The sequence below is a fragment of the Diplotaxodon limnothrissa genome, linkage group LG15 (assembly GCF_057381915.1).
Source record: "Diplotaxodon limnothrissa isolate DT_005_m linkage group LG15, D_limnothrissa_male_GT1.1, whole genome shotgun sequence".
In the NCBI taxonomy this organism is placed as follows: Eukaryota; Metazoa; Chordata; class Actinopteri; order Cichliformes; family Cichlidae; genus Diplotaxodon; species Diplotaxodon limnothrissa.
The window spans coordinates 8,645,894-8,665,134 of NC_140610.1; the positions used below are offsets into that span (position 1 = coordinate 8,645,894).

At 40.7% G+C, this 19,241-nt stretch overlaps 1 protein-coding gene across 1 annotated transcript; it reads right to left on the reverse strand.

Moving 5' to 3' along the window:
• Nucleotides 1–6,339: 6,339 nt before the first annotated feature.
• sec63 (SEC63 homolog, protein translocation regulator) lies at nt 6,340–18,838 on the reverse strand. The gene is made up of 20 exons (XM_085371939.1): nt 18,580–18,838; nt 17,795–17,894; nt 16,223–16,337; nt 15,912–16,024; nt 15,740–15,801; nt 14,718–14,776; nt 14,475–14,525; nt 14,271–14,379; nt 14,034–14,128; nt 13,642–13,774; nt 13,259–13,348; nt 12,982–13,127; nt 12,711–12,858; nt 11,617–11,699; nt 11,369–11,437; nt 11,080–11,235; nt 10,756–10,950; nt 10,401–10,601; nt 9,017–9,121; nt 6,340–7,509 (listed from the first exon to the last, which is right to left on the reverse strand). Exons 1-20 carry the CDS (start codon nt 18,701–18,703, stop codon nt 7,372–7,374), a joined length of 2,292 nt encoding a protein of 763 aa, XP_085228065.1. The 5' UTR covers nt 18,704–18,838; the 3' UTR covers nt 6,340–7,371.
• Nucleotides 18,839–19,241: the final 403 nt, after the last annotated feature.

Here is a 19,241-nt window from a genome sequence, read left to right on the forward strand (position 1 = left end):
AAGGGGTATTGTCTGATTGGTGGGGGTTTCTCTCTATTGTTGTAGGTCTGTCCTTGCAATATAAAGTTATATAAATAAAACTGTATTGAATTGAACCCTCTATAATAGGGATGTCATGGAACACATGGGAATCAATTTGATACTAAGTGTGTGTGTGTGGGCGGGGGGGGGCAGTATTAATAGAAAAGTCTTAATCAGAAGGAAAAACTACATATGAAAACACTGCTGAAAGTCTGAAATTTATGCCTTCCTTCACATTTTCTAAAGCCATAGGTGTGGGGATTCAAGTCTTTCCTGGGCATGTTCCGGTCCCCGGACTTTATGTTTAATATCCATGCTTTATAGGATCTGTAATGAATTATTCCCAGAGGAAATTATGTGAAAAAAATTCCATGGCAACAAGAAGGACAAAAACTCTCTCGACAAACATGTTTGAGTTAAAGCTATTTAAACAATCAGAAAGTAAGAAAAAAGTTTAAAGTGCAGGGAAAGGGGGAAAAAACAGGAGCAACTGAAACAGTCATTCCAGCCATGCTACGAGGTTATACAGGACTCCTCCCGACAATCATCTTGACATGCTGACGTGTACATTACAGCATGCTTATATTTGCTAATGAGCACTGAACACAAAGTACAGCTGACGCTTTTACCAAAAATAGAGCATCAACTGAAAAATGACCCAATGATGGCACTTTGGACAAAAAGATTTTCAGTCCAGTAGCTGTCAAGATGTTTGACTTAAAACCATAAATATAAAGGGAAGCATTAGGGTACACCGTGTGTGTTTGTATAAGTGCTCACACTAATACATCCTCAGCATCTGTCAAACATTTCTCATGAAAACATAAGCAAAAGGGGTAAAAAAAATGAGATGACATGAAAAAGGTCACGTAGCGCTGGATGAAGATTTGACCAGATCACTAAAGTCAGTAATGGGGTTCATCTAATTTAGGGTTTAAGAGCGCAGTTTGGACTGAGTGGAAATGACAGAAAATAAAAAGAGAAGTGAGAGGTGGTAGTTAAAGGAGGAGACCAGATAAAAACTGGACAAGGAAATGAGAGAGGGAGGAGGACAACGTGGAGAGAGAGGCACATTCAAATGATTGAACTCTTTAACTCTTTCCTCCATAAAGATGGCGTCTGACAGCCTAACCTGTACCCTTAATGGTGGGTTTTGACACCTCACTATATATTTAATAAAGAGGTAGTTTGAAAACCATTAGAATAGTTTCTGGGTTTTTCCAAAGGCAGCAGGTCTGAAATGTGATAGAAATTGCTTGGCTCAGAAAAGAGCTTCAGGGGTTACTCCAAGTAAGGGGTAAAGGGTTAAAAAGTGCTATGAATGTTATAGGAGCATTGAAAAAGCACAAACAAATTCCAGCTATTTAATGTTTTTTTGTTTAGTTTTTAAATTAATGAATAAAAAACAAAGGAAAAATGTAGAAAAACAACAAGGGAGGGGGGGAGGAAGAGAGTAACAAAAAAAAGGAGTGGGAGACGATAAAACACTCTTCAGTGTCGGACTGTCGGATTCAATCAGGCTGCAGATGAAAAAATCTGCCATGAACCTCAAAATTCCCATTTACAAAAAAAAATGTGAAACATCAAATAGTTATTGTAATAACACACAAACACACACACACAAATCATGCACCATGAAACAACTCGAATGGAAAAAAAACCTTCAGATTTGATGAAATGCAGTGCAACCGACACACACACACACACACACACACACACACACACACACACACACACACACACACAGGGGAATGCTTCTGTTTCTGTCTACAGGATCTGGGTCCCATAAGAGCAGCAGGCTGCTTTACCTTGTCACTCTATCAAAACATTGTGTTTTGGAGCTTCGCCAGGAGTGTAGCTGCCGGGTTTATTTTTTTGTTTTTTTAAATCATACACTCACAGACAGAACCACACACACACACACACACACACACAGCTGTTCTTATTCAGGTAAGCCATGAGCGAGACACATGTAGCGATGGAAAAAGCACCAGAAAGGCTCTGATTTTTTTTAAAAAAAGGTCTTTTTTGATTAAAGGCTGCGGCTTTGCTCACGCACATAATCATCAAACGTGCTGCTCGTGCTTTACGAGTGTCACACTCCATCCCTTTGCACTGCAAATCCACCCCATCCATTTTAACAGAGTAAGACATCCATAAATAGGCTGCTTAATACCATCCATGCATCCATCCATCCATCCATCCATCCATTCGCTTCCGCTTATCCTTTGCAGGGTCGCGGGGGGTGCTGGAGCCTATCCCAGCTGTCATAGGGCGAAAGGCGGGGTACACCCTGGACAGGTCGCCAGTCTGTCGCAGGGCTAACACACAGGGACAGACAACCATTCGCACTCACATTCACACCTAGTGGCAATTTGGATTATCCAATTAACCTATCCCCACAAGCTGCTTAATAGGTAAAAGTTAAAAAGATTATAATTGCTACTTTTTTCACACAAGGAGCCTGAGATTATATTTTTTTGTAAAGAATCCCTGTGATACCAAAATACGTTATTGCTTATGAGTTATGGTAGAACAAAAAGCCTTGATATTCAAAAGAAGAACACTGAATATGTAAATTAAGAGCGTGGAATTTCAAAGAAGGTATCTGTATTTTATTTGATTTGCCAGTGAATCTCACCAGAAAATAAGACAGAAGAAACAGAAGTGGATTATTGTGTTTGTGTATTAAATAATGGTTTGCTGTCTTGGAAAATGTAAAAGCTTAAAAACCAAATCAAAAGATAACTTTTTAAAATAATTTTCAGCTCTGCCAAGCGTTGCCAGCTTTGGTAGCCAATGTGGAATTTTGGACTATGTGTATATATATATATATATATATATATATATATACATACATGAAAAAAATAGTGTATTTAATGTTAAAGAACCACAATGTCTACATTTCCCAACGCATTTCACAGGTGACCATCTTTTCATTATTTTTTTAAAAAAGCTGAGAGTTTAATGTCCTTCTGTACTCTATTAAAACACTAAGTGATCTTTAACAATTAGGCATTAAATCATCAGCCTGAGCTCGAGCAGTCCACAGTGGAGATTTGCTACAATGACGACTTTAATTACACTTTCTGTCATTGATCGCAGGCCCTGGCTTCCCTGGCTTCTCCACCCACCGCTGTACAGGTTGTTTTTTTTTAGCTCAGGGTCAGCATGTTTATAAAAGGGAACAGCACGAGAAACTCTGTAGACTTTGCTTCTCTAAGTGAAGCAGCCACGTATTAAACTTTTATTTTCAGTCAGATAAGCTGGCCTGGCTTCAACCCTAAAGAAAAACTCCAAGATGTTCAGGCAGTCATGACAGCAGAGGTGAAGCCTTCATTACTGGATGCTTTCCTTCCAGTCATCCTTACTTCTTTCCTTTAGTTGATGAAGGGATTAACAGATAACTGAAAGCATATTCAAATGAAGAGCTATGCGTTACCACTTACACTAAAAAAAAAAGCTGTTTGCCTGCAAGGTAGGCACATGGGGGCCCACATGGGGGCCCACACCCCACTGCAATCAACCTTTGTGATGCATGATGGGAAAATAATTACTTTGCCATTAATATATCACACAGGCTATATATATATATAGTTTATCATTATCTTGCCAATACAAGGACAATCAAAGGAGCATGATCCTGTAATAAACAATGCTTTAATATAATTATCGGATCTCTGTTGGCCCAGTGTGAGTGTATTTTGACCTTGCAGGTTAGACTAATGAAATTAGCACCCGTGCGTTTGTGCGCTCTAAGTCCAGTAACGTCAGGATGTGAGAGGGTCGAGTCTGTAGTAGGATTTATTTACCTATGTCGAAGCGGTTGATTCATCAGCGGGGAATCAATTTCTCCACAGCAGGCTGGCTGAGCACACAGTGCAGCATCAGATGCAGCACAAACACCGGGAAAGGAGGGGGGCACGAGTCCGGGTTCCACCCCTGCAGATGCGGCAGGGAGGCGAGCGAGCTCAGTGGGCTGCCGGCGGGAAGCAGAGCGGCAGACTTCACCTTCCTAACGCGCCGTCCGATGCTTTTCAGAGACAGGAGTTGAAAGATCCTGCAGGGCGGAAGCTGAGGGGGAAAGTGCGACTGAATTGTTGGTGTGCATAATTTTTCCTATCTGGCCTTAAAGCTGTTGCCTATTGCGTTTTATCTCCACCGGGTTCAGGAGAGCGGGAGAGATGGCATGGTAAATAAAGTAGTAGCACTCAAACTGAAGAGGTTCAGCCCCCTTTGACAACACAAAAACACCCCTCGGTGGGCATGGAGTGCGGGAGTGTGAGCCCAGTCCAGACAAAAACAACCGACACGGGTCTAATGAGTCATTTGATTAACATTTTACGTGCCTGAGTAGCTTTAAATATTCATAAGGCTTCTGTCAGGCTCATGTTGATGTAACCATAATTTACCCCCACAGTGCCGTTACACATGGCTACATATTGATATTATCCAAATCACGATGCTATCATAGAGAACTGACTCCAAATTTGCAAATTATACTGACAGGGAATTCCCACCTGTTCCTATGAGGAGGAAACCAGTATGTGTGGCAGTTGGTGATCAAGTGTCATTTAGGCCACAGGATTTTAGCTATTCGGTGCTTTAGTGATATGAAAGTAACTAGTTACATTTCCAGAAACAAGTGGCACTCACTGAAAATGGAGTGTATTTATGCCGACAAATGTACGAAAATTATCATAATAAATGCACAGTTTGACAATAAATGAAGCCCTTATTTGATTATAGACATTTTAGGTTTAACTGGCTTTCAAATTCATTTGGGTTTACTTTCGTTTTAATATTAATATATTTATTTCTGTATTTACTTAAGAAATACAAAACTATCAGCCCACCTTTTTATTCTCACATAATTTTTTTACATATTCACTTCATTATGCAAATGAGGATGTTATATAAAGTGGTCACATGTTTACTTTCTAGCTACCAGGTTCATTTAGTAACCTGAGCTAAAGCTAACACCGTCAATCTGCAATAAGTTACGCAATATTCCTTTTAAGACCAAATACTACAAATATAAATATATACAAAATTAAATCCTGTCCAATGCATACAATAATAAACCAGCTCATTTAAAAGATTTTATTTGAAATGATTTTTAAATACAAATAATATAGTTTTTCATTTACAATGACAGTTCCTTTGTAAACAAAAGTGGCAGATAATCATTGGGTAGTCATTTGTCCAAACTGAGGCAACTTGCCGGCCAGTTGCCTGGATAAGGTCTGTCATGGGTGGGATGGCGTATTTTACCTCACTGCATTCTCCCCCCACAGCATAAATCACTGATGCTACATTCTATTGCAGAGTGATAAATACTCAGATTACAATATTACTTGTTAGCGCACACCTGCTCTGAACACAACTACAGATGGGTATAGTTTGCACATGTGAGATTGTGTGAATGCGTATGTGGTGCGAGGAGAGCATGCTTAAACTTTCATCTCTCCCACACTGACATGATACACTAGTAAGCACTGTAAAAATAAAATAAAATAAACAAATAAACAAAACAAAAAACACACAACTGTATGGATATTTGTGGTGATAGATTACACATTACTGAAACTGCCAAGTTGCCAGGATACAGCAAGAGCCCACAGAATTACTCAAAGTAGCTCTGTTCTTTTTTTTTTCCTTCCCAAAGTCTAACACATGTAAAAATCAAGGTTAGATTACAACAAAACCGGACACACATTTATGTATTACATGATTAACGGAAAAATTATCAATGAAAGTGGGAGCCTGAGCTGCTCTGTGTGCCTCAGAAAAATGGAAAACTCCCAGGTTTGGTTAAAAAAAAAACCAAACTACTCAATCTGACATGGCAGTAACTGCAAACCTAAGCCTGTTCTGCTTAAGAAAAAAAACAAAAAGCAAGTTTAACAGTTTTTTTCCCCAGATGAGCGCTGTGTGTGTCTCTCTAACGGGGATATCATACTCACTTTTACACTCACAATGCACATACAACTGCAAAATAACTGTACTTATGGGAGGTATTGTGATGACAAAATCAGTGATATGTATCCCAATACTTATGAGCTACAGGTTATCAAATAAAAAGAAAAAGAAAACCAACACTAAAGATTCTTACACAAGAAAAAATTTTTTACTTCTCTCTCAGGAACCAGTGGTGCATAGCACCCAAGGACTTGTATGTTGCAGTATTTTAGTTGTATTCGTAAGGCCTTTTTCAGACAAGGAGTACACACTGGAATGTGCAGCAAAAAAAAAAAAAAAAAAAAAAAAAAAAAAGGAAAAAAGATTGAGATAAGGTAAGTAAATATGTAACGCTCTCTCTCTAATACATTTATATATATTTTGACATCAGTATCTTATCCCCAAAAAAGACCGAAGACACACCTTTTAGTGTTAAACTAAAAGATGACTCATTCAAACAAACCCTAACCCAAGTTTTGTTCAGCTTCCCCTCCAGTTACATTTGAGATCACATTTCAACTCGAGCTCCACCTGCTTTCAATCAAACGTCTTCTCTTTCAGAAAAATAAAAAACATTTTAAAGTGAATCACGCGGGGAGAAGGGGCATCACTTACAGGACTGGCTGCAGATCAGCATCCATCTGTGGAGATCTCTGTCAAAAATACGTGTACGGACAAACGAATGGCTGATTTGACAGTGGAAGTAAGTAAATATCCCAAATGGCTGACTTGGTTGCGACGTCCAAAAGCAGGACTGAACTTCGTGCTTCTGCAGTATAAATGTACAATAGAAAGCATCACTGCTATGGTGCTGAGCATTATTAAAAACAGGAGCAAAGTGTGTTGAGAATGATTTCCATACGGAGATCAGCATTTTTAATTTTGCAGATGGAATTGGCGGTTATACATCCCCACTCCCTGTCAAGAAAAGAAGAAAAGAGCCAATATAATAATAATAATTAGAATTCTAACAATAGATCCTCCAGTCCACAGTGTGTCCATTTGCCATACCTGTACAAAGACACAAGGTTACATACCTGTGACGCACTCGCACGCGCACACACACACACACACACACACACACAACAGGCCTGTTAGTATTCACAGAATTCTCTTCCGCCAGCAGCGGAAAGTGAATAAACAAGTCTCTGTAGAAAAGAGAATTTCGGGGTGTCGGGATTCAGGTCACAGTCCATGACTTTGCAAAGGTTAAATGGAGGAGGGCTCTGTGTGTAGAAACTGTCCCCGGTGACTCTGTGAGTGTTTGTGGCTTCGCTGCTCCTCACTGACTGCTTTCTGGCTTGAGCGGGGTCAGCAGTGAATGTGTGGCCAAGTCCATGAGAGGGTAAAGGGAGGAGGGAGGGGAGGGCTGAGCGCGTACGCACGCGCTCAGTCGTTGTCCTCATCGTCATCTTCACTCTCCTCGATGCCGTCGCTGTCCTCTTGCTCCTCGTCCTCCTCCTCTGTGTCGGGGATGTCCCACTGCGGGTGGTTGTCCAGAATGGCCTTGGCCTCGTGGACCTCCAACTGCACAAACACAAAGCACTTGTGTTATCATCATTGCAATTAACACTTTCGAGTCTGTGCATATTATTTAAGGTGATTTGTAGATTATTACAAATGCTAGCATGTGCCTCAATATGACTTAAGATGCTCTTGGAAAACCGATAAGGAAATATTGTAACACAATACTAGGAAAAATGACCTGTGCACCTACATGAAATGTTAAGGATCACATGGGAATCTAGGAAATGTACAGCAGCGGTTCCTGGTTTACGGCATTTAAAATGTCAATTAAGCAAAAGGTTGCTGGTTTAATTCCAGTTACCTGCTGTGGCGACCCCTTGTGACAAGGAAGCAGCTAAAAATATTGGTGTAATGTATGAAGTATATCAGCCAATATTTGCTGATCTATCAGAGTCAGTATTATATCTGCTGTTAAGTAAATTAACACCAAGCCAACTAATTATCTGACCTCGCTCTGATTTTAAGTGGCTGTCTTTCCCAGTGGTTTCCACTTTGTTATAAAACCACTAACAGCTGACTGGAATATTTAGTAGTGATTAAATTTCACGAATGGACTTGTGCCATCACTGTATCAAAACACCGTGAGCTCGTGAGAGTGACCCCCTTTTTTTGTTGTTTTTTTTAAAAAATGTTGTTAGAAGTCCGCATGCTAATACTTTTGGCAATATAGAGTATATATTCTCCAATATATCTGATTTTTTAAATATATTAGTCTTAAAAATTCTCTCTGTTAGGCTCTAGTAAAGAGCCTGCAAGTGTTTTAACTCTTTCTCGCCAGTGCATCATTTAATTTATGCATTTAGTGCTTAGCCCACATGTTGTGCTTTATGGTTATTATGGATAACCTCCTCTCTGCCTGCAGAAGCGCTATCGGCCACTGACAATGGCTGACAACTTTCATATAACACAAGGTCATTGAAAAATATATATAAAAGATGTAGTGCCAACCAGAATCCCCATTCAAAGATGTTCTACACATTTTTTTGTGTAGAACATCTAAATACACATCCAAATACTGGATGAAAATTAGGTACTAAACAAGTCATTTTATAGTATGTCTATCCGACATTGGCATTGACATTTTTTCCACTGCAAGCACCACATGCTTTCAGAATGAAACCAATCTCATATTAGGTTCAAGTCTAATTTGAATAACATTGATTTGAAGATCCTGCATTTTAAGATAAAGGTGAGCAGCTATGAAATAAATAAATTCTTGACCGGTAGAAGAAACACCAAACCTTAAGTGCACTTAAAGTGAACTGCCTACAACAATACAAATCATATTGCTTCTGGCTAGCAGTCAATACCCTCATTCCTAACATCTTGGCAGCAATCAATACCATTGTTCAGTGAGCCTCAGCTACATTTGGCTGCAGCTGGTGGGTTTATTATTCCAGCCACTTTGGTAGCGAAAACCCATCATATCCCGGACAATTTGAACTGATTGGCTGACGGAAGGCCCCCCCATTTACACACACTAATAAAAAGGCACACACATACACACCTTGAGTGGTTTGATCTGGTCCAGTCCTAAGTAGGAATCAGAACGAAGGATAACAGAATATTGGTAGTTGCCCGTTTTGGAGGGGGCTGAAAACTTGAGCTCCACCTGGAAAAAAAACCATGGAGACACACACACACATATAAACATGTTAATTTCATGTTTCTTGATTTGATGGTGTAAAAGAGAGATTAAAACTCCCTTTAACCAAATCTAAATCACAGAAGCATTCAATGTGCAGTATATAACTGTATGACTCAGAGCACTATTGTTTTATGTATTAATTATAGCTGCAATGCTGGATTGTGGCCAAAATCCTGCGATTGATGCGAAAATACAATAGTCTCCATGTAAACAAAGCCGACCTGTTTCCATCCCCATAGAAACCACTAATGCAAGCACCAAAAGGAGGCAAAGGACAAACGCTGTGAATATTATAAACTTCTGCAATCTGCTGTCACCAATGATGTACAATCATCTAGCAGCAGAGGGCCACAGCGTGGTAGGTAATTACAAATGAACTGCCGCACGATGATGGGGTCCAACTGTAAATATTAGACCAACATTGCCTCAGGCTATGATTACTATGTTGCGCAATTACATATGGAAAACAGCTCATTACGAGCACAATGAACCTAATTATTATTCAGCGTGCGAGCAGAGAATGAGCTGTGATCATAGCCACTATTAACTGTCCTGGCCAGAGATGAAAGCACGGCGTAGTAACAGTCATGCAGCGAGAAACAACAGAAGGAACTGCTGAAGTGACAGGCTAATGGATTTCTTGACAGTGACCTGCAACGCCTCTTATTACCATCCTTGAGAGCGGGGGTGGCCAGTCATGCACGCTTAAAAACGGCCTTGTTAAGCTTTTACCTTCACATCAGTCTGTGCTGGTGCTGCTGAGCACCAGGATCAGTGGTGCAAATTGTGCAAAACAAACACAGACACACACTACTCTGAGGAAATAATGACAAGTGACACAAGTGCAAAGGGTTGCTTAGCAACAGCATGTGCAAGGGGTTACAAGAAACATAAGCACACACTAACTTATTAAGACCTTTTTACCTCACATGCATTACTGTGTAATCCAAACGATACTCACAAAGTATTTTGATACAAACACAATGAACTGACTGTACAGTGCTGGATCTGATGATCGTGTACATTTCTACTTTTTTAATTAAAAACAATAACAATATAAAATATAAAATCATACAATTTAAAATAACAATTGTGCTGATTAATTAAGTGTAAATTATCGACCATGATGTCACCGCGTCAAATTATTTCTATGAAAAGATCCCAAATTCTCCAAAGAGTCATCTGGCACAGGCACACGCTCACTTCCTGTGTGTCAGTTAAAATTCTAGTGCGGCAATCTCACCTCTTCTGTGTCTTTTAGCGTGCACACGTGACTGGGCATGGAGACGAGGGTATGCTCTCGGCGGTCAGCAATGTAGAGCCACCACCACTCCTGCTTCTCCTCTGGAAAGTAGAGACTGTAGACCGGGTGTGTCACCTTTGACTTGGTTTCTAGCAGGGCCCGCTCTCGCCGCTGGATGCTTTGTTGCAACGCTTCCCACTCCTGACAGGGAGGGGAGAAAAGAGTGACGGTTAGATTGGATAGAGCCTTTCCCTTCCATTTATCAGCTGGACCTTAACACTATAGGCTTTTAAGTGATAAAGCTCCTGCTGCTAAACCTACGAATGACATATGCATCCGATTAACGCTCTCTGACCTCCTCGTCGTCGCCAGCCATCTCGTCGACTTCTGTGTCGCTCTGTTTGTCGCTGTCTTCGTCTCTTTCGCTCGGAGAATCCTTGTTGGCTTCGCCCTCGTCTGACTCGCTGCCTTTGTCTGACCCATCATCATCTTCCTCCTTTGTCGCCACAGTTGCTGCTGCTGTTGTTGTTGTTGTTGTTGTTGCGGCTTCCTGCGACACCAGTATCAATAATGAAAAGTTATGCTGAAAGCACTGTTGTTTTAAATAATCATCTGACAGTAGGTGGATGCTGGTGTTAGTTTAATTCAGGTGTAACTAACTGAGTGAATGGCTGCTTACATTTCCTGCCACGGTGCCATTGGCCTGCTTGTTTTTGGCAGGAGCAGGAGTGGCTTTCTTCTTGGTTAACTTTTTCTTCTTGGACTTGGCTGTCTTTTTAGCCCCTTTACTCTTGTTCTGCCACACTTTGGGTTTGGCTTTACTTGTGTCTCCTTGCTTCATATCAGACACACAAAAAAAGAAAACGTGAACATGATTCTTTGAACCATTAAACTTTTACAGCTTTTAAGTTGCCCAAGCAAACTGAACATAAACTGAGCCGAAATGGTTTCTGCATGTGTGATCTTACCGCTTCCTCTGTAGTGGCAGTCTCATCTCCTTGACACGGCACTGGCTCTTGCTCTTGTTCAAACATGTCCTACACACACATCAACAAGCAGAGTTAACTGATGCTATCCAGCCATGTTTTCAGTCAACAGTGCACTCTAATGGTGATCCACAGTAGTGCATGTGCAAGGCAGCAGAACCTGCTTTCTAGTAACTTATTGTTACGTCAAGTATTACGTAGGTGTTGAGTCACACGGAAACATTTCTTACCGCCATCCGTTTCCTGTTTAAGGTGACGGTTACTGTGACGATTGAGCCTGCCGTGATGTTACTACTGTCTTCATCATCAAGGACTGCAAAAAAAAACACCCAAAAACATTAATGTCTAAAAGTTGAACACAGAAAAACATAATGTGCACACTTGTGCCAAAAGATAAAACTCTAAATGATCAGCAGTTCAGCCAAACCGCACTAAAGCTTACAATGCTTCTTCTTACAGCCATACAGAAACAACCATAATTTTTCTTCATTAATCCATCTTCCACATCTACAGTAACATGAAACTGAAGTCGAAATCAAAGTAACATATTTTTCCCCTACCCTGTAGTGTAATTATGCATCTTCCTTGTTTTTTATGTCGGTTTTGTAAGCATCAGCTTTAGAAACATTTACCAAAATGAGAAAATATACAAATATTCGATATCCACTTTGTTAGGTACACCTGTTTAACTGCTCATGAATGCAAATATTCTATCAGCTGATTACATTGCAGCAACTCAGTAGATTTGGGCATGTATGGTCAAACTGAGCATCAGAATTAGTGAATAAAGGTGATTTAAGTGACTTTGTTAGTGCCAGACAGGCAAGTCTGAGTATTTCAGATCAGATGCACAGCACTCTCTAGGATTTACAGAGAATGGTTTGAAAAACAGGAAATATCCAGTGAGTGGCAGTTCTCCTGGAGAAATTGCCTTGTTGATGCCCGAGGTCAGAGGACAATGACTAGACTGCTTTGAGCTGATAGGATGGCAACAATAACTCAAATAAAGCACCCGTTACAAGCAAGGTATGCAGAAGAGCTTCTCTCAACACACCACACACGCTGAACCTTGAAGCTGATGAGCGATAGCAAAAAAAAAAAAAAAAAGACTGAGGGTGCAATTCTTTGTTTTTACATTCATCAGATCCCAATCAGCCCAAATAGCAAAGAGAAATTAAAAATGCATGCCATGAAAGAGTTCGTTTCTTAGGAGGTTAATGGATATACAGCACTAATGGCCAGAGAACAGTCTGTTAAAAGAAACAGCAGATCAGACTATCAAAGGTCTGCTATGAACAAACAAAGTGTGTTTTTAAGGACTGACCCTGCAGTTTGATATCCATGGTGATGTGAGGGAAGCTGGCCAGCACAGCCATGACCTCGTCGTACTTCTCCTCTCCAAGGAAACGCAGCATGTTTCGTCTGTCAGAGTCCTTCAGACTCACCAAGTCCTGGAGGGTTCGCACCTTATACTAAAGTAGGGAGGAGGAAGAGGATGGCAGTGAGAGAATACGTGACCTGTCGACCATAAAACATCTTTATCTCCCATTATATTACACACAGTATGCGGGCACATGCAAACTTTCGTTAGATACCTTTTTAGAAATGCAGTATCGGAGGTGCTCCTCTTCAAAGTGAGGCAGCTGCAGCAGCGGTGACTTTGACTCCTTCAGGCCCTGCACTATCATCTGGGTCAATTTCATACAGTTCTCTATGGTCACCAAGCGAGGAGCACTGAAACCTGAGGAGAGACATTAGCATTTATGGAAAAGTATACAAAGATTTCATGATGTTGGTAGCACCAATAGAACTAAAAAAAAAATGTATAACAGTAGTCAAAGAGCTGTAATAATGTGTAGTATATATGCAAACCTCTGCTGTTGGCCATAAAAATAAGCTGACAGCCCACATTGATCATCTCCTGGAGAAGCGCTGGAGTCTTTTTCACCACAAACCTCTGATCTGGAACAGAAACATACAACATTTTATTTAAAGAGCCAGTGAAATTTATCAAAAGCACTGAATGAAGCGCTGCATTGTTTATCTGATGTAGAAAAGGATATATTATTATTTGTGTTATATTCTATTCTAAGATGAAGCCTCATTTATTAGCTCCTGATAAATGAGGCTTCATTAATCTTTTGAACAACTAGGCCAGATCTACTTGACGATTTCTTTTTTTAATAAAATAATTAAACAAGCATAATTAGTAAAAATGTAAAATTCCAGTGAGTATCATTCAGCATGTGTCCTACCTTCCTCTAATTCCTCAGACACGTCCATGCGGGCCAAGTGAGCTAACACCAACACCCTGGCCTTCAGACTGTAGGGATAGTAGAACGGAGGCTCCTTCTTCTTCACATTGATATTTCCTAATTCACGGATCAACTATGGGAGAGTTGGGAGGCAGTCATTATAACATACTGTATTGTACAAAAATATCATCTTCCACGTTGCGTGCTGAATTCTGGGTTACTGGCAATGAACTTCAATCACACAAGAAATAAAATCGCAATGAGAACGCTCTTTTCCTTCTTCATCTCCAAAACTTCCATCTCAAAAACAACATCTGGACATAACACCCCCCCTCAAACCAAGTTTCTTCTCTTATGAAGCTTCTTTCACACAAGCAAACTTCTGTTTTTACCTGCGGCACTTCAACGTTGTCTGTGGGTCTTATGGTTGCTTCTTTATTGTTGCGAGGATCGAATTCGAGTGCTGCCGTCAACACCATGATTAACCCTGGAGGCCAGAGTCAGCCAAAATTACAATTTGTTAATGCAATCAGGAAGAAGACCGAATTTATATCAACATAACCTTTGCTGAATAAAGTAAAGCATGTGCAATGCTACAGAACTTCCGAATATGTGAACCAGAAACTCACGTTTCATGTTCATATTCGGTGTCTTGCACATGAAATGCATAAAGAGCTGGGTAGTGTTGATGAGGATCTGGTCTCCACTGTATCGGATTGAGCGGTACCACCATGTCCCCTAAAGTACAAAGAAAAAGAACAACCAGTATGAGAAACACAGATTATAACAATACAAGGCTTTTATTTCCATATGAAATCATGATGAACACTTACCACAACAACAGGAAGGATAACCATAAAGGCAAGTCCATACACCAACAGCACCTATAAAATGAAAATAAAGCAGTTCGATCCAACCAAGTCTTTCAATTTGATCTACAATAGCCCGCATAGTGTTGTTTTTTTTTAAATAAAGTATGGTTTTTTGGAATATAGGGGCTCTCTGCTATTAAGAAAAAATAAAAATCACAAATGAGATTTATCAGTTAACTCTACAATGAAATAATGGACAAATACCAGCATTGAGTTCTTCTGGTCAACAATCCAGGCAGGCAGGGCAATGCCAAAGCTGGTTGCTAGAAAAGGGAGACATAAGAGGCAATGGAATTAAACAGGAAAATTCCCTTTATACATGCTGAAAGCAATCTTTCTGCAAAAGCACTCCTCTGTGTCGCACATTACTTGTAAGGGTGAGCAATCTAATGATACTGTGTTGTTGATGATCTAAAATTGGCATATGAAACAGTATAATCAGCTCATTTAAACTTTTCTACACCACGTCTACCATGGCTGGTAGTGACACAATGAGAGTGATGCTCACTGGGTGCACTACTGATCCCTGATGTGCAACTTGAATAGCAAACAGAAGACAGAATGGCAGGTGAAGATGACTCCGCAGTGTGGAAATGATTTGGATGCTCAGTAACTGAATGCAAAGTTGGCAGGGAATCTGTTGGGACAACCTGTAATCTAATCACAATCTTGTTCTACCATGTTGAAAATTGATCTTCAGTGAAGGCAGTATCGAAGTAATCAGCTAGTCTGATGACTCAGACACTCGAGGCAACGGTTTAATTTTCTGGGGCTTCAGGTGTTGCCGGAATGTCTAGAGAATAGATAATGGATCAAGACTTCCTGTTCTGTGCATCATAATTGTGTACAAATCCGGATACAGTTTTAAAAAGCTAATAAAAAGTCAAGTTGTTTTCAGATGATGTGACTGTTTAAAGATAGCACAAAGTCTCTTTTTTGCTCTCCTCCCTGTTTGTCTGCATGCAGCCAAGCCTCCTCAAAAAACTAAAACTAGAAAACTCCACTTACGAAATCCAAAAGTGTGCTTTCATTCCATTAGTGGAGCCGCACAGACAAAGAGTGTGTGTGAAAGTGGAGCAAACTCTTTTTCGTATCATCCCTGCTCTTACTGGACTGTGCTGTTTCAAATGATTTACTACAAGTTAACAGGTAACTGTTTCACCAGCATCAGTGGAGAAGGTGCACCAATGCATTAAACTGGTGTGCATTAGAGAAGCTTCACTTACCTCCTGGGCCGTCAGGGTTTCCATACATTTCCCAGTTCTGCCTTGACTGTTCATTGGTTAGACTGCAGGGGGGAAAAAAACAAAAAACAGATTATTTGATCAACCTAGAACTCTGGGCTAGAAGATGTAATCTGGCTGGCATGAACAAAGTCAAAACCACAATGATACTTACGCAGCATAAGCCTTAGCAATTCTCATGAATGTGGCCTCATCGCCACCTTTGTCGGGGTGATACTTGAGTGACAGTACACGGTACTGCTTCTTGATTTCTGACAGCGATGCACCCTGAAACACAAATACACCACATGTAATGTAGGTAACAAAGACAATCAGCCCTAATTTAAAGAAGACTGAGAAGTCCCAGAAATCCAGAAAGACACGTTTTGAGCTTGAGTGAGATGTGGAAGTAATACAAAAAATAAAAATGTAACATTAAGGACTTCAGTGGCTTTGCAATAAACCATTTGTTTTGTGTGTGTTTACCGGGTCCAAGCTGAGGACTTCATATGGATTATACTCCTGGTACTCTCTGTCCAGCTTAGACACCTTGTAGGCCAGCAGCAAAAACACGAGCCACCCAAATAACAAGGCTGCTTTCCTGAAAATGTCAGCACACAAACAGGAAACATGAATAAACATCTGGGCTATAGAGCCCACATGAGACATCTGTCATTTTCAGAAACACTTCCAATGACTAGATCACATTAATATAACACTGCAACTGAAATGATCTTTACCATTTAAAGCTACAAACATTCTATCATAATTTGAAACACTAAAAGCAAATTTCAACCCAACACATCCAAACACAAGGACATGCCACGTTCTGACATTGTTGTTTGTTTAATATTTATGCGTTGAAGTTGAACTTGTTACCATGACAATGACAAAAACCTGTGGCCTGCTCTGCAGCATCTGTTGCCATGACGACAGCTCACTAGCCAGAGTTGTCTGAGTTGCTCGACCAGAGAAATACATGATGGATTCTTATAATAAACACGATCCCGATGATACACTTGTGAGAGGGAAACAGATACTGAGATTTTGAGAGTGAGGCTGAGATGATCGCTTTGATTTTTTCCACCTCGGTAAACAAGCTGTGTGCTTCCACCGTCTTCTGTACGAAGAGCAGCCAAGCAAGGGAAGGCTTTATAAATGCCAGTTGTTAAATACTGGGCGTAAATACAGGATGTGGGTCTAGTGAAGGCGCGAGAGAGGAGTAAGTGGGAGTAAGAAGCTGTTAAACCACGCAGAGCGAATAAACAGCTCTTAGAAGACAGGGTGATGTTAAGATAAATGTTAAGCAGTGCAGCTAAATGTTTACAGCCACAGCACAAGTCACATGCAAACAACAGAAACTGCACTCATGCCAAAAGCAAGTTCTTATACGCACGCAGAAAGAGAATATTCAGTCTGACCATAACATATACCGCAACACATTCTGTGTCAAGCTGCATAAACCATCGGAGTGAATCTATATGCTGTCAGAAACAGGTACAGTATCGAGACGATGTCTGAGTGATCACAGTGTTAACAGCTTGGGTTAGTCAATCCTAAATAACAGCAGCGATGTGACGTTCAACAAGTAGGCAAACAACCAAGCATGCAAGCTTGTTATTATACTGTCCAGGAAGTGTTGTCCAAATATAAGTCAACATATTTATATGCAAGTCGTGATCCTCTTTCAGCTGGTCCCTTTAGCGGTCACCAAAGCAAATCATATGCCTCCTTGTCACCCTAGCCCTAGCTTCCACACCAACCCTCTGAATTCCACCTTCACTACATCCGTGAATCTTCCCTGTAAAGAATACAAAGATAGTGTTATGAAGGACTTCAAACTAAAACTTCTTATGGCTTCGGTGTAACGCACGATAGAGTCCCATTCATAACTGAAGTCTCGAACCAGTTATAAATAAGACATTCGCTTTCATAGATGTTACCTCCAGAAAAATTCTTTAGAAAGGGAAGCTGAGGAAATCCACCAAACAACAAGAAAAGCACGTGTGGGACGAGCTACTATAAGTACAAACCCAAAGTTCAATTCAGCAGACTCACTTTAGTGTTGGCACGATGCTCTGCTGCGACTTCATCAGCCTGAGCCGATACCACAGACACCTGCCGTGCACCCTCCGTAGGCTCTTTAGGCGCAGTTGTTCTGAGACAAGAGGAAGCACATTAGCAGTATGAAAACAGCCACAATCAGTATGCATAACAACAATGCAACAATTCAGTGAGATTGCCTGGCTGCACAGAGCCACTACTGTGCCAGGGGGAGGGTTTATTAATGTTGTTTACTTCAATCAGCTCGAATTTTGTATTTCTCCATCTTCAATCCTATTGCAGAAGATGGACAAATAATGATTTTATGAGTTTAGTGGCTCTGTGTTTATTAACTTCCATAAATTATCTGAGGTCACTACGATAACCGGTTTACCTGCCAGTCAGATTCTCCCAGTCAGCTACTCCCAGTAGACCAGCTGCATAAAGTTTGCTACCATAACTTATATAACAGCTTATGCTGGCTGCATTCTGTGGACTAGCATAGAGTCTCGCTAAGGTAGGGAGCTATCAAGAGGAGGTCAATAAAAGCGCAAAGGAAAGCTTAAGCGCGTGCCAGAGTGACGCTGGCTTTTGGTGTTTTAGCTGTGCTGTTAGCTCATGTTTCCAGGCGCCTGTGTCGCTGGGTTTCACTGCAAAGCTCCTGGAGATAGACCCAAATGGAGGCTAAATCGTGGCCAGCTGGTAGCCGTATACGAGCCAAAATACCGCCAGAAAACTTCATGTTAAGTTAGACAGTTAAGTTAGCTCAGTTAGCACTGAGCCACACAGTCAGGCCTTACCAGCATTTTGATCCCGGGGCCAGAGGTAATATGTGGCCGGGATCACAATAAGTCCGACGAAGGACGTTAGGAAATAGAAAAAGGTATTGCCGCTGTCATCGTACTGGAACTGTTGCCCGGCCATTTCGTAGCGGCGCTTAGGTCGCCCTTCTTCTCCACCGCTGCTCTTCCCCCTTCAAGCCCAATGTGTGATACCTGACAGACCGTTAGCAATCCAGCCAAGAGAGCTCGATGCTATGGATGCATCGGTGTACGTGGTGTACGCCTGCGCAATGTGGTTTGCCTTCTTCTTTTAATGCTTTAAAACCTTCCCCGCGTTAGCGACCCCTAGCGGTGGCATTGGAGATCAGCGTGTGAATGGTTTCAAGATTCAAAGTGTTTATTGTCATGTGTACAGAAGAAATAGCATTTCTCTGTGCAATTAAATTCTTCCTTTGCTGTCCATACGCAAATGCCAAGTTAGGTAGGGTTGAAGGAACAAGATAAATAAGGTAAAAATAAGGATAAAAAAATAGAGAAAGATAAATAAATAAGTACAAAATATGTAAATGAAGAAAAGTGAGGTATGCAGTTGTCAATGTAAAAGGATGTACAAAGGAGCTTAATGTGCAAAAGAACTTAGTGTGCAAATTGTCCTGATGTGAAAATTGCAGTTGAGGTAG